The sequence below is a fragment of the Aedes aegypti genome, chromosome 3 (assembly GCF_002204515.2).
Source record: "Aedes aegypti strain LVP_AGWG chromosome 3, AaegL5.0 Primary Assembly, whole genome shotgun sequence".
NCBI lineage: Eukaryota > Metazoa > Arthropoda > Insecta > Diptera > Culicidae > Aedes > Aedes aegypti.
Genome location: NC_035109.1, coordinates 69,556,203 through 69,582,798, shown reverse-complemented (window position 1 = coordinate 69,582,798; position 26,596 = coordinate 69,556,203). Strand labels below are relative to the sequence as shown.

General features: G+C 37.6%; 1 protein-coding gene across 4 annotated transcripts; it reads right to left on the bottom strand.

Moving 5' to 3' along the window:
- Window positions 1-699: 699 nt before the first annotated feature.
- Window positions 700-25,047, bottom strand: LOC5567540 (chaoptin). Of its 4 annotated transcripts, none has more exons than XM_021855128.1 (3): window positions 24,885-25,047; window positions 15,643-16,222; window positions 700-2,574 (listed from the first exon to the last, which is right to left on the bottom strand). In XM_021855128.1, exons 2-3 carry the CDS (start codon window positions 15,654-15,656, stop codon window positions 840-842), a joined length of 1,749 nt encoding a protein of 582 aa, XP_021710820.1. In that variant the 5' UTR covers window positions 15,657-16,222; window positions 24,885-25,047; the 3' UTR covers window positions 700-839. The 4 variants fall into 4 exon arrangements, with proteins under 4 accessions (XP_021710820.1, XP_021710819.1, XP_001657535.2 ...); XM_021855127.1 differs by having other exon boundaries at window positions 15,643-16,160; XM_001657485.2 differs by having other exon boundaries at window positions 15,643-16,160; window positions 24,896-25,047.
- Window positions 25,048-26,596: the final 1,549 nt, after the last annotated feature.

The following is a 26,596-nucleotide window of genomic DNA, read 5'->3' as shown; positions in this document are numbered from 1 at the left end:
GTTCAATGAAAATCCAATCTTGTGCTTTCTGGCGATAATCCGAGTCTTAACACAATTATTTCACTTAGAGACAACACAAGACGTTAATAATCAAATTTATAGACGTAGATGTAGATTGTGATGATCATTATCAGGGTTGGGAAAATATCTGAAATTCATTCTACAGTAGCTAAGCAAAGCCAATCACAGTCAGCGAAGCCAGTGAAATTCCCGCCCATTGCTGCTGTAGGCAAAAAGCCTTGAAAATTGCAAATACCCGTCTAAGGGCAACCAAAAATTACTGTAGAAAAATGTTCTATTTCTCGCTGCATTTCCCGCATTTAGAGCCTTCAATGACACTCATGTTTTAGAAAATTCATGCACCGTACATAAGCTACTTGACGAGATTCACGTTTTTGAACTACTGTACTGGGAGTAGCCACGTGATTTTCGCGAAATTCTTACCATTCCCAGCACTGATCTTTATATTTAAAAATATTATTACCGAAATTAATTTTATGTGCATCCCTACCGTAACACTCAAGCTTCTGCATTTATACAGATGAATTTATGAATATTTAATTAGCTTTTACTCATTCTTTACACACTCTCATTACCCGCTTTACTCACGTATCACAGTGCCCATAAGTTGTGTCTGCTTAGAGCGTATGATATATAAATAGCCATCTGCATTATGAATAGCTAATCAATACACCTTTCGACACATCATCATTCATAGATATATTTCAATATCAGCATTACATTAACCTAAACGGCTTTATTTTCCTCTATGATACATTTGGTACATTTTCATACTCGATACTGTACATGGCACCCACCCGTCAAACTCCGTTCGTCTCTCAGATGTTGTCCCGTATGACGTCATTCACAGTGACGCCATTGCTGAACTCATTGGCACGTTTGTTGTATGTTACCACCTTAACCGATCGATTCATCTGCCACCGTTTGTAGAGGACGTGCAACCCGTAGGCCACAGCAAGCACCATCGCAGCAGCGAATATTGTAACCATGAAGGCTACCATTCCTACCAGGTGCCCTATTTCGGCACTCATGGCCGCAATTTTCTGATCGTTCTGTTTCAGCAAGAAGTGGGTATGATTGCTCAACCCGTGCATGTTGTAGTACAGGGCGTACATAAAGTAGGTCATACTGCGGCCTAGATTCTTCACCAGATTCATGTCTCGTTTCACCTGGTTGAGCGTGTACTCCGGTTCAAAGGAGTCCGTAATGTCCGAGTCGGTGACGTGCGAGCCATTGATGTAGCAATCCCGAGGATCTGTGGTCGTTTGGATATGGGTTTTGTTGAGGTAGGACATGATCTTGTCGAAGTAGGAGCAGTTCCATCGATTAAAGGAAAGGGATATCATCTCCATGTAAGGAAAGTGATGGGACATGTGTTCGTAGTCTATAAGTTCCTGTAGATAATTGAAGTTCAAGCTGACGTATTGAAGAGTTTTCAGCTTCGCAAGATGAGTGATGTTCAATCGGACGAAGTTGTTCTGGGATAGGTCAAGGTTCAGGATGGATTCCGATATCAATAGACCTTCCATGTTGTCTTCCGTTAGGCTACAGTTCTGAAGTCTGAGCGTCGCGAGGGTTGGGATGTTTCGTATCGAATATTTCAGGTTGTAGTCGAATCGCGAGATGTTATTCGATGACAAATCCAGATATTCCAACCGACTCATCTCATGAAGCCCGGCAATGTTATCCAGTTGGTTGTGTGATAAATCGACGTGTTCAGCAGATGCGAACTGGAACAAATCAGCATCGTGGATATGGTTATGGTGCGCTTCCAAGGCTCTGACGTTGTATGTCCGATTAACGGACAGAATATTGATTTGATTGTAGTCTACTTTCAGTAAGCCAATTTCTTTTGCTTCAATGTACGGCATTCGATGGAAGTTGTTGTATGAGAGATCAACTTCAAAAAGCTCCTCTACCATTGCTAAAGAATCGAACAATACGCTCGGCAAGAATCCGATCTGGTTGTGATCCAATAGCAGTGACGAAAGGTGATCATTAAAGTGGAACTGGTGCTCATTCAATGTTATCAAACAATTTTCTCTCAAGTTCAACGACTCCAGAGCATACATGCGGTTGAAAGCTTCTTTTTCAATTGTGTGGATCAAATTGTACGACAAGTCGAGCTCCATCAGTCTAATCAACGATCCGAAGGTCAAATTGTTGATAATCATTATTCTGTTGTACGACAAATTAAGCATTTCCAAAGAATAAAACTTCAAAAATGTCAGTTCGTTTAGCACTTCGATATTATTATACGACATGTCCATTTCGTAAATGTCGTATCCTTCACCGACAATGCTGCTTAGGTGCCAATGGACTTCGTGAAATCCTTGCTTCGACAGGTCCAGTTCCGTTTGGTTATCGTGCAAGCTGAGTGAATCTTCAGTCAGAATTCCATTCCAGTTGTGCGAACTCCGGTATGCTTCCATGATAGTGCGGTGCCGGTCATTTTTGGAGGCTATACACTCATCTGCATCGACATGCGGTTGGAGCCAAACGGCAAGCAAAAGAAGTAGGTTCATCCAGGAATGCACCCATGATAAACCATGTCTGTAAGAAGGAAACAAAGGAAAATAGAATTGTGGATAGCATGAATTCGAGCAATATATGTAGGGTAATGCATTTCATCTGATTCATCGGTCATCCCTCCAAATGATCAGTTCATAATTCGATTAAATCCTTTTATATATCATACCTACGTACATATACGTCTAACAAAATCACAAAAATGATATCCAAAAAATATTGCGCAATGTTCCTCAGTAATTGTAAAGCATAGATCATGGGAGAATTATGATGATGATGGATGAATTCAAGTATCGCCTTTCCAAAACGTGTTTCCTTAAGATTGCTCGAAGTTAATAATGACAGCTCATATTTTTTTTATAGATTTAAATAGTGCTTGTACGTGACTCGTTGCATTAAATGGAGAAATAAATGACAGCATGTGACACCACCTACTCACAGTTAGAGCAGTTTTTAAAGTATGTGTAATTATTGTCTAAAACACAAATATTGACCCTGAATTATAATCTTAGGATAACGGACGATTTGACTCGGGGCTTTGCCCATTAAAGCCTTAAAAATTTGCGTAAACTTATATTCCAGAAGAGATATCGAATCATTCCCATATTTCGATATTGAATTAACATAAATCTTTCGTTTTTTGAATTTGAAAAAAGTATATTTTATCCAAAATCAGATTAACTACATAAGGTTTATAGGGCGTTGAATACCTCTAGGATTTAAACATTATATGGTAACTTACTTAGCCAAGTGATTAGAGTTCGCGGCTACAAAGCAAAGCCATGCTGAAGGTGTCTGGGTTCGATTCCCGGTCGGTCCAGGATATTTTCGTAATGGAAATTTCCTTGACTTCTCTGGGCATAGAGTAACATCGTACCTGCCATACGATATACGAATGCGAAAATGGCAACTTTGGCAGAGAAAGCTTTCAGTTAATAGCTGTGGAAGTGCTCTTTGAACACTAAGCTGAGAAGCTGGCTGTGTCCCAGTGCGAACGTAATGCCAAGAAGACGAAAAAGGGAATTTCTGATCTGGAATTCGTTTATTTGATACCGAGTTCGAGTTCTAATATATAACTGTCTAGGATAAGCGACAAAATTCATCAAATAATGATCGTAGATCAGATTACAAGTAGAGGACGATATTCTCAAAAAAAAAAGTGCTGGACCTGTTTTCACTTATTGTGACTATGTTGTGGCAATCTTAGACTTCAGATAACTTGAATTTTATAATTCGTAATGGTTAACAGGTATCCTTACGATAGATCGAAATGTGTTACGAAACAGAAAGTTATTAATCGAAATGGTTTGCTTGATTTCATGAACTATCATTTACTTTTGCTCCGGGATAATTATGTACCTCTAAGGTACAAGATAAATAATTCAATTAGTTATGATATTTCTATTGTAATTGTTAACCGTGACTTGGCGTACAGGATCTGGAAACAGTCCAAAACAGAAAACAATAGTAATAATTACAAACGACTCAGGAACAGAGAAGTAATACAATAATATCTCAAGATGAATTTAATAGTGACAGACTCAAATTCAATGCAAATCTTCCCAGCAAAATGATTTGATAATATACCAACCCGAGTAGCACACATGTTATAATTGAGCATTATCAACTGATATATGACTAAATCTGGTCATATATAGTTTTAAAATACTCTATTGTAACATCCGTGTTGCTCGGGAATTCAATTCATAAAATTATTACTACCCTTAGTTTTGTGAATCTACAAGCATCTTTTAAACGCAATAATAAAAACATCAATTTTCAATCAAGGAGTTCTAAAATTAATCCTATGAATAAGATAAAATTGGTAATCTTCGTCCGATTAAAAATTTCACTCGGAAAAAAATGCGACACTTTGTTTTGGGTGTAACTTTTTATCGCGTGGGTCAAAATTAATGAATCGTGAACTGTCAAGTAGTTTTCAAGGTGCTTTCGAAACAAGAAGAGCCAGCAAATCTTGGGCGTGGTGATCGATAATACTGGTCTGTCGCACAGATTGATCGCCAAAAGGCGTGGAATCCACCATTCCACCGTATCCCGCGTTGTGAAGATATTCCAGGAGACGAAGACCATCGAGCGGCGCGTTGGAAGCAGCCGATGAGGCAGTACTTTAAGAATAACCCGAACCTTTCACCCGAGACGTGACCGTAGAGGTCAATTCGTCGAAGTGGTTCGTCCAGTAGACCATGAAACAGGTTGGGCTACTTGTCAGAAAGGCGCCAAACCGTACTGACATGCAAAACACAATGGCCAAATTGCGTGCGCGGCAGCTGTACCGTTGAGTGGCTGGTCAAGCCAGGCTGTCTCGTCCTGGACGACGAGACATACATCAGGCGGACACCAAACAAAATCCGGGCCTCTTTTTGTCAGTACGTCCCGCTTGGAGGTTCCGGAAAAGTTCTGGAAGAGAAAGATGGACAAATTCAGCAGCCGTACGTTACAACCGGCACCAGAAACGAGCAGATTTGTCGAGAGGAATGCTTGCAGAAGCGCTTGCTGCCCTTCCTTCTCTCTCACCATAGTCCCACGCTGTTCTGGTCGGATCTCGCTTCGTGCCATTATGATGATGATGATGGTCCCGCCACATACCCCTACAGAGGTTTGAGCTAGACGATATATCTTTTAGATAATTAATTGTGATCAATGTTAACCAGATTTACAAGCAATATTCGGTCTGATTATTATAACAGGTGTAAACAACATTAGAAGTTTCCATACTCTACAGCAAAAAACAAATTTAAAAAACACTGTTGGTCTCAACCATCAATATTCGTAAGCATTACTAGTGATCATGAAAGTTCAACAAAATCCAAAACATTGCCAGATATGCCAAGCGTGTAATGGATTCCCGACCAACCAGTCTTCATAATTCATTATAGATCCTTGACCAACGATAGCGATCGCTAACGGTTCAAAAGGAATCTACATATATCGCTATCGAAAATCACTGACTGGTTGATCGGGTTGGCATGAAGTAAAGGGCGTTAATGTGGTCCCGAAGGAGGTGAACCCGCCAAATATACCGGAACTTTGTCCGATCGAAAAGTTTTGGCAGATAATGAATAAGAAGTTGAAGAAAAACGGAAAAACATTCAAAACCGATGAAGCTTTGAAGATAAACTGGGAGAAATAGGGTCCTAAAGCCCTGTCCCAATTTTAGTGCCAAACGCTTAAGTTTAGGCCAAAAACACATGTTTATTCAATTTTCTAATGTTTTCCGTTGGTTTAAGCCCAAAAAAAACATTTTTTAGATTTTGTCACATCCTTTGGCTTAAACTCAAATTTTGGGTGTATTTTGTTTTCCGTGTCCCTTACGAAATGTCAGATAGGAACAACCCCTGTGGTGTTTTTGTCGACTAAGCGAACGTCAAACATGATCAAAAGTGTCAAGGTTCATTTATGGACCAAATTTTCAAATTAAAGTTTAAACATGATATAGCCATTATTTGAGCGGGAAAAATTGCTAATGTAGTTACAGTTACATGCTTTTTCGTGTTATTAAATAAAAACAAGATTTCATTAAAAATTTTTGGACCCAATTGTGTCAGAAAGATGAGCATAGCCTTGCTCAAGATCTCATGAGCAGTGTTTAGAGAAATGTACGATCATTCAGCTTGGGGGAGGAAATTCCATGAATAAATAATGCCTAAACATAGCTAATATAGCTAATTTAGTTATTTAATCCTTAAAAATTTGAGAAGTATCCAATTTAAAATAAATGTTTGGTGATTATTTTTGTGCATCTTATTTTTTCCGAATCCAGTAGTTAGTATTCTAAGTGCATTCTCTAAAGTTTTCGAAAAAACTAGTAAAATCCAAAATTTCTAAGCATGTTGTTGATAATAAGTTGCTGCACCCATTTTTGTTAGGTTGTCAAAGCAATTTTAGTACAAATACCGCGTTAAACAAGATTCACGATGATATAGCTCATGCAGTGGATAAAAGAAGCATTGCTATACTTTTGCTGATTTTGGAGGATTATCTTTTCACACAATGCAGCCCTTATATGCCAACATGTCTCATATTTTATGTAAACTTAACCGGGCAAATATGCGTAGGACGGCAGAACGTTTCAAATGAATTTCCGCCCTTCCTTGATTTTTATTGAATCATGATTTCAATAAAAATAAAAGAAAAAAATATAATTTTACCAGGGGAATTAGATACAGCTATTTCTCTATGAGTCGATATTCAAGAAAACAGCAAGCCTTGGGAATATAAGCTGCGAACCAGAGCGTTGATAATTAAACATAAATTTAGCCACGATTTATAATTAAAAATTGTGATATATTTGCTAAAACGATGTTCGAAAGATTTGTACATGAGATTTATCGGTAATCGTGATTTTTTTTTTATCTTTTTTAACGAGATTTTTAGCCTTGGGCTAGTTCATCTCGGGACCAACAGCTTTACTTCCCTTCTGAAGGAAGTCGTCACTATACTTTTTACCTCTTAAGAGCCAGTTCGCGAGAACCGCAACCCCCTTTCCAAGGGAAGTTGTATTGATGTTCTCCGATCAGGCTGAAATTTTTAGGGATTGTTCTTCTATATAAAAGATGATGTTTTGCAAAATATTAGATTTTTATATTAGGGGGAAGTGGGACAACATGACCCCCAATGATTTCATGTCACTAAACATGCAAAATCACAAAAACTGATATAACTATAGTAAAAGTGCACGGATTATGTTGAAATTTGGCATGAATACTCTACGTTATATGAACTTTGAGGTTGGCATGGTATATGGATTTTGAAAGTACTTCAAATCGAGAAAAATGAGTTTTTCATAAAAAATTTAGTGATTTTCAAATCGATTTTTTTCTTACCAACAGAACTAGGTCAAAAAACTAAATATGACGTTTTGTAGGATAACTCATGAGCTTTCATTTAAGGTGTAATCTAGATATGCCGTTTTAAAAATTTTCGAAAAAAAAAATTTTTCTGTGTAGTGTTTGAACTTGAGCCATTTTGCGAGTACCGCAACCGCCTTGTCTAGAGAGGTTGTATCAATGTTCTCCGATCGAGCTGAAATTTACAGGAAATGTTTTCCTATATAAAAGAAGATATTTCGCAAAATTACAGATTTTTATATTAGGGAGAAGTGGTACAAAATAACTACTAATGATTTAATATATAAAAAAATACAAAATTAATTAAACTGCTATAATAGCGATAGTAGGAGCCCAGATAGCCGTAGCGGTAAACGCGCAGCTATTCAGCAAGACCAAGCTGAGGGTCGTGGGTTCGAATCCCACCGGTCGAGGATCTTTTCGGGTTGGAAATTCTCTCGACATCCCAGGGCATATCGTATCTTCGTACCTGCCACACGATATACATATGCAAAAATGGTCAATCGGCATAGAAAGCTCTCAGTTAATAACTGTGGAAGTGCTCATAAGAACACTAAGCTGAGAAGCAGGTTTTGTCCCAGTCGGGACGTAACGCCAGAAAGAAGAAGAAGAATAGCGATAGTAAAAATGCACGAATTTGTATGAAATTTGGCATGTTTACTTTACGTTATATGAATGATCATTTTGGATAAAAAAATGTTTCAAATCGAGAAAAACCTGTTTGTAAAATTAGTTTTTTTTTCAAATCGACTTATTTTTGGTCAACCGAACTAGGTTAAAGTTTTGTAGGACAACTCAAGGGCTTTCATTCGCGGTGCACCGTGGTAAATCAAAATCCGGGCGGTATGAGCAGCGTATGGAGGCCTCTTGTCGGTAGTTGTAACACCGATTATATTATACCGTGTTGCCGCTGCCTTATCTGAAAGAAATGTCACTTTCTTGTAAAAGTGATGATGTGGATAACAATAAGTGATTGCACCAATGTTTTCGTTAGCAGCTTCGGCGGTTCAGTAGTAAGCGTTGTTTATTCTCACGCTGTTTGGATGGGAATCAACTACTGCATTTTTTTAATTTGGATAATGTTTGATGGGTTTGATTAGGAGGGTCATATGTATGTGTGTATAATGTGTGTGTAATAATATGTTTGCTAGAGATCAATTTGTAAATAATTGAGTTTAACTTAGTTTAGACTGTCTGCACATATGGCTGCTATGAGACACTGTACTGTTTATATCTTGAATGGAATTTTGACTTTTACTAGCCTTGATGTTTGCAAATTTCTCGAAAGAGTAAAAGAGAGAAGAAGATTGTTAAAAATTGCATATTTCCACGGAAAATTGCGTGTTCTTTACAAAAAAAACATATTTTTCAGTACAATCTGTTTAAACGGTACAGTAGTTCTTGTGATTTTGTGTGTTTTCCGACACAAAAATATTGGGGGTCATTTTGACCCACTTTTCCCTTATAAAAAGTGTAGTTCTGCCAAATGGGTTTCTTTTTGAATAGTAATGAACACATATTGTGTAAGCAATGTTTGTGATTTAGTTGTTTGGACAGACATGTTGGTGGTTTAAACTGCAATCATCACTGATTGGTTCAATGAACGACGCACAGTAGTGTTCTTATTACATATTTTTCATGTTTTGATGATGTTCAAAGTATTATTCCAGTTTTATTTGAAAAATGTGTACTTACGGCATCGAAACATACAATTCCAATACAATGTCCGGATTCAAAAACATTAGGCTCCAATTCCGGACAGCCTCTTTTTACTTTTTTAAACCATATTTACAGCATATTTTTTCAATGTGGTGTCACTAAACTTTTAAACTATAACTTTGTGTATTATTATGTTACAATCACTACTACTGTGACGATTGCCTCCATCTAAGCGCCCCTCGAACGCATGGGGGAAATGTCAAGTGGGGGAATGAGAATTGAAAAAAAATACCTACTCATTGTTGATTGATCGATGTGAATGCAAAATCGTTTATTAAGTGAATTATAATTTATATATTATTACTATATGCTTATTAAAACTGAATAATTACAGATAGCGACCTGAATTACCCTATATTGAATTTAAAAATTTGAATTTGTTTGCCTAGTAAGAGACCAAATGTAAGTAATAAAAATATGCTATACGATTATCTCTAACCAATAAATTTATACCTTTGAGCTGATCTCATCGGGGACATTGATGAGTTTGTTGAACAGACCTCCGAAAGGCCAATACGTCGTAATAACTACAAAAACAGCCATTTTTTCATTCAATATAGTTGTATAAATGTTGTCAATTTAGCATTTTATTGGTAAATATTATCAGAGTGTCCGGATATTGGTACCGTCCGAATTTTGATTCACTACGGTACACCGCAAATGAAAGCTCCTAAGTTTCCCTACAAAATTTCATATTTATTTGTTTAAAGTAATTCGGTTGACAAAAATATAAGTCGATTTGAAAAAAAAACTAATTAAAAAAAAATAAAACAGATTTTTTTATCAATTTGAAACATTTTTCTAATCCAAATACCATGTTCATTTTGAAGTTCATATAACGTTAATTAAACATGCCAAATTTCATGCAAATTCGTTTATTTTTACTATCGCTATTATAGCACTTTAATTGATTTTGAATGTTTTTATATATTAAATTATTAGTGGTTATTTTGTACCACTTCTCCCTAATATAAAAATCTGAAATTTTGCGGAATATATTCTTTTATATAGGAAAACAACTCCTGTAAATTTCAGCTCGATCAGAGAACATCAATACAACCTCTCTAGACAAGGCGGTTGCGGTACTCGCAAAATGGCTCAAGTTCAAACACTACCCCGAAAAAAAAAAAATTTCGAAAATTTTTGAAACGGCATATCTGGAATGCACCTCAAATGAAAGGCCATGAGTTACCCTACAAAACGTCATATTTAGTTTTTTGACCTAGTTCGGTTGGTAAGAAAAAAATCGATTTGAAAATCACTAAATTTTTTATGAAAAACTCATTTTTCTCGATTTGAAGTACTTTCAAAATCCATATACCATGCCAACCTCAAAGTTCATATAACGTAGAGTATTCATGCCAAATTTCAACATAATCCGTGCACTTTTACTATAGTTATATCAGTTTTTGTGATTTTGCATGTTTAGTGACATGAAATCATTGGGGGTCATTTTGTCCCACTTCCCCCTAATATAAAAATCTAAAATTTTGCAAAACATCATCTTTTATATAGTAGAATAATCCCTGAAAATTTCAGCCTGATCGGAGAACATCAATACAAGAAGGGGTTGCGGCTCTCGCGAACTGGCTCTTAAGTGACTATCTCGGGGATGGGATTCGTCCCCAGGTCCTCGGCGTGAGAGGCGTGTGTTCTACCCACTACACTAGGCTCGTCCCCTTATCATGAATAATATTCATCATTATCTAGTGGATAACCCATTCGTTACATACTTCAAGGCGTTTAGTGCATACTTTTGGGCTTTTATTAAGGTGAAACTCCTTTGAATCCACTGATAACTGTATAAAAGTAGTGGTACACAAAAAAATATACTTCTGTTTGTTGGTAATAGTGAAATTATAATTGATAAGACGTTGTTGCCAGCGTAGTAGCTACTTCAATTTGAGTCTTTTCCCGTTCGACTAAATAAGATTGCTTGATGTCGTAAGTAATCATCAACGTATCTGACAGCCCTGCAAGCGAGAAGTCGGCGTAAAATTAGAAAAATAAAAAAAAAAAAGCGAAATGCTGTGATCAAGTGATTGTTTTTAGCACGGTTTGGTGAAATTTCCTGTTGTTTTCATCAGAAATCAGCCAGTAATTGTTCTTTAATTACGAAGAAGTGAGAGTAAACTGTGTTGGAGGTTCTACGTTTAGTGATAGTGGTAAAATTCGGCGAAAAGTGTTCTTCATTCGCAGGCGGATAAATGTAAACAATTGTAGCAAAGCTAAACGTCCGTGTTGAAAATTAGCACGGTCCATGAAATTTTCACTAGCAACTTGTGTTAAAACTACGGAAATCGTAAGGTAATAGTGTTCTGATGTATCGTTAGCATTTTAGGAGTGAACTTAGTGTAGGTAAGTGAAATATTATGAGAAATAATGTGGACTTCCAGAAATGTGTTTGTATATGCGAGGAGGCCATTTTTACTGCCATGACAGGGATTCCTTCCGATATGTCCTTAATTGGCCAATGAATGATTTGTCTTTAATATAACAATGATTAAATTACTTTCTGGATTCACTAAATGCCTTGAAGTATGCAACGAATGTGTCATACGCTTCAAAATAATAGGCTTTACTCAGTTTTACACAAAAATCAAATTGAATAGCGTTCAACACGATTTATCGTTAATTCATCAAATTTTTAGTCATGATTAACTTAATGTTCTGGCGCGAACAGTGGGTAGGTATCTGCAGGCGATGTTAGATTGCAAACACCAAACATGAACGAGAATTACTTTAAATAAAACGATAGGGCGATATTCAAAACTGAAAAGGCAATAGATGGCTCTTTTTCAGTGGTAGTAAAAACGAAATCCTGAAGCAAAGAAAGCTCTACGGAAGATGAACTAAACACAAAAAGTTATGTATTCACTTTACACTTGATTTCTAATCACTACTTTTTTGATCCAGTTTCCAAATTGCAAGTAATTTACGTTTTTCATTATTTTCCATACGTTTTGACAGTTCTCCGACTACCATTCTTCCATGCGCTTGTGTTGAAAGTTTGAGAAATTTGAGAATACAGCGTACCGTGATCAGTGGGAGGAATACAAACAACAGTGTCGTCGCTCGGCGGCCGGTGAAAGAAACTGAATGTTCGAAAGGTTGTTGCCTGTACTTTTTGCCGCTGGCGCCAACTGTTAGCGATTAAGAACGAAATAAACAATCGTTACCCTATTGTCAGAATTACCACCTACTACATACAGTTTGTGTTTATAACTTTAGAGAGCTCAAAGAACATTAAGCTGAGAGGTAGACTTCTAGTGAAGACGTAATGGCAAATGAAAGAAGAGGCTGCTAAGAAGTACAAAGTTTGCTAAAAAGTGATTTCATGGTAAATACAGTATCGAATGGAACTCTTAGGCACTTCAATGTTTATATCAAGTAAAGAAGAGTATCTAAAACAGCTTTCAAATTCCACTAGTCAACACTGAACCTCATAGTGAATTCGCGGACAAGTTCTCTAAAAGTTAAGCCTTTTGTCCACTAATTCCTGGGGTACGAGCAGTGAATGAATTTATCGCTGAAATGAGACGAAAATTGGAATTTTTCAAGCAATCTTTATAATCCAGGCCAGGGCTGTTAAGTATCATGACCGACTTGCGACATTGACGAAACGAGTCTTCTCGCTGTCATTGGACGCAGCTATATATCATGTGCTCACTTCGTCACGTTGCAATGACGGAGCTCTCAGGAGAGCGATTTTAAGGTTGCTTTGCTATTAAAATGTCTATCTCATTTTGGACAATTTCTGGACGTAAATGTGTGTGATAAGTTAAGTGGATATCCTTCCATGATTCCAGCTATATAAATAACAATCATACCAGATAATGAACTGAAAATGATCAAGTTTACGATTCCGACACAAACTTTAGCGACGGAAAAAGAAAGAGAATTTGCAAAAATCTCTGTCATTGCCTCGTCGTCCGATGACAGTGATGGAAGCATCTACGTAAAAGTCACACGACACTCTCTATTTACATTGACGCTTTCCATGCCTGTTCCAGGCTTATGATTATCGTCGTGACCGATAATTTCACTCCCTGGGTACGAGTAGCTTAGGAAAGATCGGGTAACCAACCCCAACGGGACCTTGGTTGTAAGCTGACAGGGAAAGATGGCTCCTTTCTTCGAAGGGTGTAGCTCATCAGAGCGTCTGTACTCCACGTTATGAGCGGCTGATCATCGTCCTAGTGCCAGCGTGGGACTCTAAACAGTGTCAATACACGATGGTTCTCCGGCGAGACAGGGGGTTGATGCAGGCCTCACAAGCCAGCCGTAACAAAAATCAGTACAGTAAGCATACTATGTAAATTCGCACTGGAACAATCGGCATAGACCCGGGCATCGAAAACGGACTAACGATTGAAAACTCGGATAATGAAACTCTAAATCTTTAAATTTCATGGGAAGTACCCGTATCCTTTCCGACTCAGGTTGGTCATGAGGAGGAATCCAGACCAATTATAGGGAAGTTCAGTGCTCACCAGCTGACAAACGAGCCTTATACTCACTGAGTTCGCTGCCTCCAAGGTCACACGTAGAATCTTTTTCCAGCACAATCTCCCGTATCAGTACACCTGGAGATCGCCCCAACAGACTGAATAACAAATCAACCACGTTTTGATTGATGGAAGCAGCATTACGATGAACACCTGAATGGAGCAGAGGAGGCAGCATGAGGAATGGCTTCAACGGTACGGCGGATGAGGGAGATGTGGCAACTCCCACAAAATGTGAAGTAAAGGATGCTATTCTTCTTCTTCTTTTTGGCCGTACGTCCAAGGATGCTATCAAACAGCTTAATAACACCAAAGCAGCTGAGAAGGATTGGAGCGGAACTAATTAAAATGAACACGGACATATTGGCTACTTGTCTGCACCGATTGATAGCCAGCATCTGGGATACAGAAAAGCTACCGGAGGAGCTAAGGGAGAAATATACACAATATACAATAAGGGTGTCAAGTTGGACTGTGAGAACTATCAAGCGAGTCCTATTCGTCAATTAGCCTATAAAGTGTTTTCCCAGATCATCTTCCACCGTCTATCGCCGCTAGCAAGCAGATTTGTGGGTAGTTATCAAGTCGGTTTCGTGGACGGGTGATCGAAAGCGGGCCAAATCTATGTTGCAGCAAATCCTTCAAAAGTGTCGCGAATATCAAGTGTATTCATTGATTGCAAACCGGCCTATGGTATGACCGTGAAGAGCTATGGAATATCGACTGGTAAACTTCACCTCCGTATTAGGTGTACCATGTACAAAACGCTGATAAGACCGGTAGTCTTCTACGGGAATGAAACGTGGACAATGCTCGAAGAGGACTTACAAGCGTTAGCAGTTTTTGAACGACGTGTGCTTAGGACGATCTTTGGCGGTGTATGTGAGAATGGCGTATTTAGGAGAAGAATGGATCTCGAGCTTGTGCAATTCTACGTTTAATCCGGTATCCAGAAAGTCACCAAAGTTGGAAAGGTACGAACTGCAAATTGGGACATAATACCGGAAAGAAGAAGATACATCTAAAAAATTTAGAATAAATCTGTTTCAGTTTCTGATAAGAAACGGTGGGATTGGGTCTAACTATTAACATTGTTCTAAGTACGCCAGTCGATAGAAGAGATGATCATAGTATCGTCAAAGTAATTCCTATTTTCTCGACAAGCCCTCCTATATAATCAGGTTTACTTGTTCTGAGAAACGATTCAAAGGTTCCGCTCATAATACTTCTCATTGTGTCAAGAGCAACTTCAGATCGTTTCACAGGAATTCAAACCACAAATTCTCTGTGCATCTAGCTGGACTCTTCACAAGAAGTCCCAATGTACGCTAGAAATCCCAATCAAACCATTATTTGGATCATACACGTTGCACCGCTGCACGTGGCTTTAATTATTACGATATGCATTGACCGTGAGTTATATTTATGTAGTACACGTTCCATCAGACTTGGATCTTCAACCGGAACTGGTATTTCATCGGTTGAATTGAATATTATAGCTTTCCAACGTTTAGCAATGCACTGGTTCATCAATGTCCGTTCCCTCCCGGCAATCACATGTATGGAGCTTTGCGAAACGACCTCACCCCCACGTCCCTTCACCTTATAGTTTCGATTATCTGACGCATCGGACGCCGGTAACTATCCATGTGATCTCATTCACAACAGTTTTCCTGTAATCAGTGCACTTTTCAACAATTTCAAACCTAATGTTGTGAACAATTTTGAATTCCACAGTTCACATTAGTCGTTTCGTTTCCATAGGTTCGCAAGCTCGTGTCCATATTTCGCTGCAGTCAAGGTCGTCAGACAAGTAAGAGCAAATATCTATCTAGTATTTGTCTAGCGCTTTGCATGCACCCAGTATACGAACGGGCATAACAGTCTGAGGCCGATCGAGGGAAGATTCCACTAACATGATAGCACTAATTTTGCGTCACAGATATAAAGCTTTAATTATTTCAGTCTCCTTCTCCCCCTCACCGTAAGGTCCATACCTTATGCAACGCATTCTGATGAGTTGTGTTTCCGAGTGGCCTGATCTTCACTGACCGGTAGATTCCCAAATCACTAGGCACTGTGAAAGTGAAATTCACCCTCCGATTGCACAATTATCTGCGATGATGTGCCACATTGATCGTCGATCGATTTACCGCACAGCACTTTACTTCAATGTTCACGAAATCACTACTGATAAACTTCTGCTTATTCGCTGTCAGAGTTCTGGGAGTGGGATTCGGGAGTCAGTTCAATCGGGAAAACCGGCTTTTCCCAGCCCGACGAAGGCTATGTAATATTCTTCACCGTACCTAGCTGGGATAATGCACCGTGACGATCGTTGTTAGATGACTTAACTGCGACTTGCACAAAGTTAACCGATGATGATGAGCGAGGTGTGGTTACGCCCGCGCACACATTCGCGCGAGTCCCACTGCGGTTTGTTTGATACTAATTTTCAGCTCCAGCGAAACAAATCGTTTCGGTTTAGATTCCCAGGTAGGTATAGCTAAATCGGCTGGAGAGATGATAATTCTTTATGTGCATGCATGTTAGACCGGTCCGTGGAAAATTAAATAGCTGCGGATGAACAAACCATTTTCGTACATTTTGCACGTGATTTAATGAGTTTTCAAAGCGTTTTAATATATTAGCTACAATTAATTAAATGCGATTGCTTTCAAAATCATTGAGGTGCAGCTTAGTTTTGAAAGTTACCATACCAAAAAGTTCGTGTGTTTTTCTGCATTCAAGTCATATCAAAAGAGTAAACTCAAAGATTGAGCTAAAATGATTAAGGTTTAGAGGTTGAAGCCCAGATAGTCGTAGCGGTAAACGCGCTGCTTTTCAGCAGACTAAGCTGAGGGTCGTGAGTTCGAGTCCCGCTGATCTAGGATCTTTTTGTAAAAGAAATTTTCTCGACTTCCCTGCACATAGAGTAACTTCGTTCTTCCCACACGATATGCAAAAATGGTCAAATGGCAATCTCAGTAAATAACTGTGTAAACTGTCCATAAGAACACTAAGCTGAGAGACAGGCTCTGTCCCAGTAAAGATGTTTCGCCAGGAAAAAGAAAGTGGCACAAGCGACTTTAATTTGAATTTTCAAGTTTTAAAATATGACCTGCAGTTAAGTCTACATATCTTTATTACTTGACAACCAGTTTTGAATTTTTGGTAAAATTGTGCCCAATTTAGTTGGTGAGAAGTTCATCAGATTGGCTCAAAACTACAACTAGTATTAGTAAAAATGGGTTTTCTCCAAATGTTTCCTCTTCTTCTTTTTCTTCTTCTTGGAATTAACGTCTTCCCTGGGACAGAGCCTGCTTATCAGCTTAGTGTTCTTATGAGCACTTCCACAGTTATTAACTGAGAGCTTTCTTTGCCAAATTGCCATTTTCGCATTCGTGTATCTTGTGGCAGGTACGATTATACTCTATGTCCAAGTTAAAGAAATTTCCATTACAAAATGATCCAGGACCGACCGGGAATCGAACCCAGACACCTTCAGCATGGCCTTGCTTTGTAGCCGCGGCTAAGGAAGGCCCAAATGTTTCCTTATTTTACTAAAAATTTGAACGTTGTTTGACCATGATTTTTTTCATGAATATTAAACCGAATTCAAATCTTTTCACGTGTTTTTTATTCTTTAATGGTTTTAGTGGGATGAATTAACCAAATAGTTAAGTAGTTGTATTGTTTTAGTTATATAACAAAAACTATCCAAAAATATAAATTTTGGGAAAAAAATTTCATCGGCAAGTTAAATAATCCTAAGTATACCCTACCAATGGATAACAACATAGTTGTAACAGATTTTGATACTAAATAAACACGTTTGTTTTTTTTTACAAAATTTGTTACAATTTTGGCTGGAGAGTAGTTAAAATAACAAAAATTATAAGAAAAATTAATCTACATTAAACAAAATTAAAATAAAATATGTTATAATTTAAACAAAATTATAACTTACTATGTTTCAAACTAAACAAAAATATAACTCATTGTGTTATTTCTCATACCTGAACTATAACAAATTTTGTAATTTCGACTCAATTCCAAATTTATTTTGAACTTCTTTTAACAAACTGTGTTTATAATTGTGTTTGTAGCTACAGTCAACTCTCCCTTGCTCAATATCGTGTTGGTCCCTTCAATATCGAGTTAAAAAAAGTTTAATGTAAAACGAACTTTGACTTTGCCTTTAAATTGTGTTATAGTTTCTTCAACCTACTTAGATTATTGCTATCAATTATTAATTGTAACGAATTTTGAAACAATTGTTATACTATTTTGCTGTAATTCACTGGTTGGGTAAAACTGGTTTCTTCACTTCAAAAGTGTTTAAAAGGTCTTAGCATTATTTTCGAATAGTATTATTTTTGCATGTGAAAAACACATAAGGACTGTTCATTTTATAATGTGGACATCTTGTTTATGCTACATATTTTTTATTTATTGATAAAATCGTAATTTGTTTTCTGTTCATCGATCAACTCTTATTCTACAATGCTATGAAAATATTAAGTTTCACAAAATATTTTTGGTTGTTGAACTGAATAGGTTTTGCAAAAACTCCTAAGAAAAACTGTTCGTCAAAGTTAAGCATTATTTTTTGCATAACAAAAATCCTTATTTTTAATAACAAATTGTATGTTGGTATCCTTTACTTTTCTACTAAAGGTAGTGCTTTAAAAAATATATATTCCACCACACACTAGGTCAGTCTAGTGATTTATCCTTTATGGCCAAATTTGCTGAGACACCATCCTTTCACTTCCAGCAAAAAAGTTAAGTAAAAAGCGCGTTAAAAATTGGTTGTGATTTCTAATGAAAGTATCTTTGTATAAAAGAAAGCTAAATCGTGAGTTTCAACCGCATTTTAAAGTATAAGTTATACACTTTATGGTCGATTAAATAATATCTCATACTTTCAAAATCATGCTGCATCAATCTACAGCAAATTGAAAGCGTTTTTGTTCTAATATTTTTCCATGGAAAATGAATTCGTTTTTATTACAGCAGTGTTGCCAATTTTGATAATTGTAATTGTGTTTTAAGAGGTCTTCTGAAAATGAAGCATTTGTTTTTTTATGTGCTTTAAATGTGACAACTAAAGCAACTTCATGAAGCCGTAGATTTTTTCCATATTAATACTATATTAGCACTTCCGTCAGGACGTACTTTTAACCTAAAAATTCTACTCATATAAATATTTTAAATTTAAAGGGCACTAACTTTAAATTTAAAATATTTTTGTTTAAAAAAAAAATGGTTGAAAATAATTGTATGATATCTGGAAAAATGTTGGTCTAAAAATAACTTGATAGTTTTCAGCAGGCTTCTAATTGATGCTGTTTAGGAAAAACTAACCTTTTTAAAAAATATAGATAGTCGAATTTTCCAGAAAATTTCTAATAATAATTGATTTTGATAGCCTCCAAAAATCGACCGTTCAGAACATTATTCGTGTGAAATTTAATTATAATGGCTTTTGTTTTATTATCACAGCATTGTACAATATTAATTGAACAATGTGCAGATAACCGATTTCAATGATAAATTAAAAAGATACTGCATGTCCAAGGTGTCCATTTTATAAAATAACAGTCCTTATAGTTAACCCTCCATGTGTCGATGTTCCATTATTCGACTCATAGAACCATACTAAACTAAAAATTTCATGGTCACTGTGTTGTGTTACTCATGTTCACATGGTCGACGACCACCAGTACTATCATGATTGGAAAATGCGATTTTGTGTTCCCGGCTGCATTGACTAGAAATTTTATTGTGTTATGCCATACTTTTATCAACTAATAACGCATACGTAATTTTATCCGAAAAAAACAGTGTGTTTGATAAACGATTATATGGTGGAATTGACGTGAACACCTGGTCATTGTCATAGCAACCTGGTTTATGCACTAAACTACCCAAACAAACGTCAGACAACCCGTATGATTATTCGGAAAAGTTTGTGAATGTGCTCACGTCAATCCGTTTTCCTCTAGTAACTCAAGCATTTTCGAACAAATTAGTGCTGTTCACATGTATGTCCAACGAGTGTATTCCAAGGAAGAGAATGCATAGAAACGAAAAAATGCATTTTGATCATATTGGCGCTTACGTTGACTATGCGAACATGGATAGTATGATGATCCCTCGAAACAGCTTTGCAAAGGATTTCTGTTCCATGACTCGATATTCACACGAGTCGATGGTCAGTATCCACCAATTTGATTCTAGGTCGAATTCTGAGCGCCCATTCAGAATATTAACTCATTTGAATGAAAACTGAGACTGCACAAGTTGAAGGGTTTGTTGTAACTGAGAAATGTATCTACCGGTGAAACTCGACCATTGCCGATCCATGCGGAATCTCTGGGCCAGAGGATGCAGCGGGCTTCCAACAACACCGAAAGAGAGGAACGTAGACTTGTCTGCAGAGCGGCAAGATCCACACGAAAAAAAAAAGCGAAATCAGGCTTAGGAAAAAAGCTGGTCTCCAAGAACTTTGCGACAAATCAAACGTCAAACGTGGGGCGACGCGTACAGAGTAGCCATGGCGAAGTTTAAGGACTAGCCATGCCACCGGAAATGTACCGGAGAGAATGGAGGTCATTATTGTCGAACTGTTCTAGCAGCTTGAAGCTACAACTTGGCCGTCCACTCTTTACGGAGTGCGAATGAAGATTACGATGCATCTCGAATAACAAATGAGAAGTTGATCAGACGGGCGAAAGCCTTGGACACAAAGAAGGCCCCAGAACCGCATGGAATCCCGAATATGGCTCTGAAAACAGCGATCTTCGAGAACCGCGATATGTTCAGGACCACACTGCAAAACTGCAATGATGATGGCAGCTTCCCATAATCCTGGAAGCGACATAATTTGGTTCTGCTGCTGCTGGATATGTCCAGCAAACTGCTCTAGAGAGTAATCCTGAACAGGCTTACGAAGCATGAATGCGAGAATGAGCTGTCGAATATGCAGTTCAGCTTTCGGAAAGGAAAGTCTACTGTGAACGCCATCCAAAATGTTGTGGAAACCATGGAGACAGCTGAAAAGGAGAGAACCAGACGTGAAGAACGCTTTCAACTGCGCTAGCTGGAAAGCAATCGTCGATTCGTTGCATAGCATGAAAGTACCTCTACCGAATTCTGAAGAGCTATTTTCAGAACCGGTTACAGGCCAAGGAGTCAAAAGTACTTCAATTACGGCGGATGTTCCTCAGGGCTCTATTCGCGGCCCGACTCTGTGAATGGTCGACGATGGTATCCTGAAATTGAATCTTTCCAGAGGCGTAAATATTGTTGGCTTCATGGCGGATCAAACGACTCGTCGATTAAAAGCAGCAAGAAGTGGCTTCTAGCGTGCGTCACAACATCGATCATCAGATATGAAGGTCCCAGCATGGGTGACTACACTGAAGACCGAAAGGTATCGACCTCGTCTGAGCAGTACGTATAGGATGATGGCTATGCGGGTTTCAAGTTCGTACCGTTCCATTTCATCGGAGGCAGTCTGTGTGATAGCAGGAATGATAGCTATCAGCATTCTTCTCGAGGAAGACAGCGAGTGCTATAGGGACCGTCACACAAGAGGAGTCCGAGAAAGAGTACGTGACAAGACAATATCCACCGGTAAACGGGGCCCACAGTGCTGCCGCTTTTATCCACCAAACTAGAGGACAACATCTGTCTCCGGGGGAAGACAGGAGGACCAAAGCGAGCGAGTGGGACCCAGCCAGCAATCAACAGAAGCGGAGAGCTTAAAGTATGGCGGCGTTAAAAAATAAAAGCCCCCGTTTCCCGAAGAAATACCATGAGGTAGTACCGGGAGACACATAGGCTTCTTTCCAAACATTTGAAAAGGGCTCAAGAGGTCTTGGGCTTTTTTTTTTTCGAAAACGTTGTTGTTGAGCCCTTTTAGCCCGCCCACGCAAACAAACACTACTATCAGGAAGATTAGTGTTAGCTCTTCCTGATAGTGGTATTGGTGAGCGTGATCGAGTTGAATTGGGCTCAACACCGTCTTGCAAAGCCATTGTTTACCAATGTCAATGTGCCCTTCTCTAATGTGTATCCAGATTGGGATGGTACACATATCATGTCACGCTAAAATTAAACATTTTTGACCACCTCCCCCCCGTTGACACTTTTTGTATGAATCATTCAACAATTTCATAAGGCTTGTCACGCTTGGCTTGAACCCCCCCTTAGAGCATGACATAATGGTCATGCACTTGCTTTTCCAATCGTAATTGAGGTTGTTCAGAATATTTCATTTTCAGATTCTTCGTTCAAGACTGATTCCAAAAATTAATTCAATGAATTTGGTGCCCCAGTAGTATTTTAAAAATATATCACTACACGTTTTCGCATCAAGCACCAAAATACCGCCTTTTACTGATTCCATTGCTGCTTTCAGATATATCATAGCAAGTTTAGTTTTTGAGATATTGCCTTTTAAAAATGCAGAACTTAGCGTTACTATTCTCAACTTGTACGCAATTTAATCAGCTTGTTTGGAAATTTATTTGCTGAGTTCGCCACAGAATAGGGCTATGTTCAAAACTGAAAAGGCAATAGATGGCTCTTTTTCAGTGGTAGTAAAAACGAAATCCTGAAGCAAAGAAAGCACCATGGATCATGATCAAAAACTTATGTATTCACATTATGCTTGATTTCTAATCACTACTTTTTTGATCCAGTTTTCTAATTGCTTGTAATTAACGTTTTTCATTATTTTCCATACGTTCAGACAGTTCTCGACTACAAACATCAGTGTCGCCGCTCGGCGGCCAGTAAGACAAACTGAATGTTTGAAAGGCAGGCGCCAACTGTTCGCGTTTAAGAACGAAATAAACAATCGTTACCCTATTCAAACATAATGTGTTAAATGATACTTATCAACAAAGTTCATGATATTTTCGATGCTCAAAAGTTTTTTTTTGATGAGTTAGAAAAGTATTGTATTTCGCCATATAAAAGAAACGAAAAATTCAATATGGAGACAGAATGCATGTTGAAAAAGTCGATTTCATCTAAATTTAATAGGGTAACGACTGTTTATTTCGTTCTTAATCGCTAAGAGTTGGCGCCAGCGGCAAAAAGTGCAGACATCAACTTTTCAAACATTCAGTTTATCTCACTGGCCACCGAGCGGCGACACTGATGTTTGTATTCCACTTACTGATCGCGCTACGCTGGTTTCTCAAATTTCTCAAACTTTCAACACAAGCGCATGGAAGAATGGTAGTCTGTCAAAACTGTCAAAACGTATGGAAAATAATGAAAAACGTAAATTCCTTGCAATAAGGAAACTGGTTTAAAAAAGCAGTGATTAGAAACCAAGCGTAATGCGAATACAAAACCTTTTGTGTTTAGTTCATCTTCCTAATTTCATTTTTACTACCACTGGAAACGAGCCATCTATTGGCTTTTCAGTTTTGAATATCGCCCTATTGAGTTATTTGAACCAAACCATATCTTGAATGAAAGTTAAAGTACTATTTTGCATTCCTGGTGGATTAGATTACTGAAAACATCAGTTTAAATTTCATGCAAATTTTTATAAAACCATTGTTTTACACCACTTTAATTAACTGTAGTACAAGATTGTGACGTGCTGGGACATTTCTGGGAACGGCATGTGATTCAGCAACTCCAAATTTATTGGAGACAGATAATTTGATCCTTGAGACAAGCAAACATGTTTTTGTTACGCAGTTTATTTGAAATTTTGAAACACCGTGACAGTCTTTGCAAAATGTAAAAAAACTGTGCACGATAAAGAAAACCCCTTTAATTTGTTTATAAAAAACGAGCTATCATTGTGTTAGCCGTCTATCAATGAGCGACATTTTAGTTTTGTGGTTTTATGGATTTATCACGATTTAGATGCGCGAAAAATCTGAAAAAAAAAACAAAAACCGATTCCAACAAAAATTTTGAAGGGCTTGTGCAGTCTCAGTTTTCATCAAATGAGTTCAAATTTCGGGACGTGTGGAGCAAAAACGATATTTTGAAGCATCCTACTATTTGTAATTCAAAATAAATGTGATGTTTTACAATCTTCCCATAATTCTTTATTTAAAATTTGTTTTTAAAAGGATTTAAAATCTGTTGTAAAATTACAAAATTATGTAAACTTCACTGAAGGCCATATTTAGTTACCGTCATTGGGGGTGACATTGGGCCAAAGCATAAAATAAAAAAACAGCAAATATTGTAAATATGAAGTTTTAATAAGGTATTCCTTGAAGTTATCAACAGCTACCGTCAATAAATAAGATCTCAAAAACCAAGAGTTTATTTTTTAATTATTAATAAAAAAAAGCTTTAAAATAAGGCCTTATTGAATAGCCATTTTCAAGGGTTTTGTCAAAACATCACTCTAAGGTAGATGAATATTATTTTATAATCTCACATTCATGCCCATTATATGAGTAGATATTGTTAAGTTGTAAGAAACTCGAAAGCGATTTAATATTTTTTTCTTATTGCGAATCAGTTCAAGTTAGTTTGGCCAAATGTCACCTTCTCCAAAGGATGAGAATGGGTAAATGTCCATACGGTTCTTATTCAACGGAAATATAAAATAAATTTCAAATATGTGTTCAGCATTTGCAAATGCATAGGCCATGAGCGTATTCTCATTTACAGAAGACAATTCAAATTCAAATAACGAAAGTTTTTGGAAATCAATCAGAACACACGCGTTTTTTACCCAACCTCCCACCCCAACGACGATACTTGAAAATTCATCTTCAAATCACTTGCGCCTCACTTGTCACTCGGCACTTTTTACTACTGAATCTTGTTAGTTTTAATACAAATCTTAAGGTATTTTTATATGGTTTTTATTCAGATGACCACACGAACTTTTGGTTTTAAACATTTTTGAAATATTGCTGTGTGCGTTTGAAATGCAAATATCAAATGCGGGAACACCAAACGCGGTAAGATTTTTCACTAGAAATGTGGTGCTAGGGCGGTGATTTACACAATCGTTGCTAGGTGTCCTTTGATTGTTTTGTGTTACCGCATTTGGAGGACGTTTAGTTAAGATTTACATTTCAAATGCAAACAGCAATATAAGCAGCAACCTAATGGTCATTGATGGTCTTCACTATTCTTCTTAATTTATCCAGTCCTGTCTTCTTCACAAGCTATCAAGCCTCAAGGTAAAGCTTTCAATCACTAATTGTGAACCGGTCTAACATGCTACACTCACAGCGCACACACTTGTCAGTAGATTTTTTCTCGGTGATGAGCCGCGGATGATGATCGAACGTGTGTATTGGATGATGGTGGCGATGAATCGCTAAAATTGTCGCGCGCAGACGTCGCGTTCTGAACTGTTGATCGGTCAACGGGTTGCACGGCACTGATCGTGCCTTACCGACCGTTCTGAAAATTATAGCACACACTATTGAAACAAGCAAATAGACATTTTATCATCATCGACAGACCAGCCCACGTGTGAAAGGGGTTGGTTCTCGTCTCCATTCGGATGGGTGGGAGCGCGCGATGGTGGAGCTTACTGGAACTCTGGATACTGCTCTTTTGTTTTGTCCAGTATAAAGTGTACAGGGATGTGCAACTTGAAGTATGGTCACGTTCTTGATCAAGGTATGACCAACACTGTACGAATCATTGAAATGTTATTATGAATTCGTTTTGGCTGTTTGCGTTAACTTAGAACGGTGAGTTCAGATGTAAGTAGGTATTTTCTACCGAGAAAGACTGCAAGTGGTAGTAGATACGCTTGTCTGTCAAAAGATAAGCATTGAGGTGAAGATTCATCTAAGCCGCACCTCATATCTTCAAGACTACTTTGTACTATCATTTCAAACACTACATTCATTTCTTTTATCTAGGTGATCTGTGTTGGGCGACACTTTCATAGAGAAACAAAAAAGTAGATTGATGTATACTATATTGAGGTATACCTAGTAGCTTTCAATTTCGCCCTATTGCTTATTTTTGACAAATACGCATATTTCGACTACCACTTGTAGCCTTCTTCAGTGTCAGTTACTCGTAGCCACTGGAATCTGCCTTGGGAATTCCGGCTATAAAAATCGGTGTCCTTCATCTGCCTGGTACGAGCCATACTGATTCTTTTGGGCGAATGGCAATCCCGAAAATTGGACTTATTGTTATTTCCGCAATTTACGCATGCATACCATTTGGTTTGTTTCTTCACAGGACAGACGTCTTTAGCGTGAGAAAGTCTGGATTTTTCTAAAGCTTCAATATTTTTTAGATCATTTTTGTTAAAGTGAAGTAAATAATATTCTTGATAAATTCCTTTCCAACGAATGACAGATTGGGTTCTCTTTTTCGTAATGATTTCTTGGACTGGGAAAATCGATTTACTTGGATTTTCCCAGTTCAAGTAATTCTATTCATTCTATTTGGATCTCTTCAGGTGACTGATAGTCACTTAAGACACTTTTCAAGACGACATTGAACAAATGTTCAGTTTTGTCGTCATAAGTAAGTGCTTCTTCTCTTCAAGATGTTTGAAAAAAAGTTCACGATATTTAAAAGTTTCCGACAAAACGCGACAGTTTCCTTTTTTTTGCCGTTTGGACATGGGCGTAAATAGCCATCAGTCTTCGGGGGGCCAAGGGCCCTTAGCATTGGAGGTTCCCAATACTTGTTTCGAAAATGTGTGAATCGATTACAGCAGCACAAGTTTATACAAAGGTAGAACATAACCTCAAAAAAATGTCCAAAATCGTTTGATCATTATGTGTAGTGTACATTAGTAGAATTTAATTATTTTGGTATATTTTAGCAAGATAACGTTTTGTTGTACACAATCAGATGATGTGACATAGAACTCAAATGAAATTCAATGATTTAAAATAAAGGAATCCACGTTCACCCACATTAATTCTTTTTGAGATGTAAAAAGTGTTCTTTTTTATGAAAAGT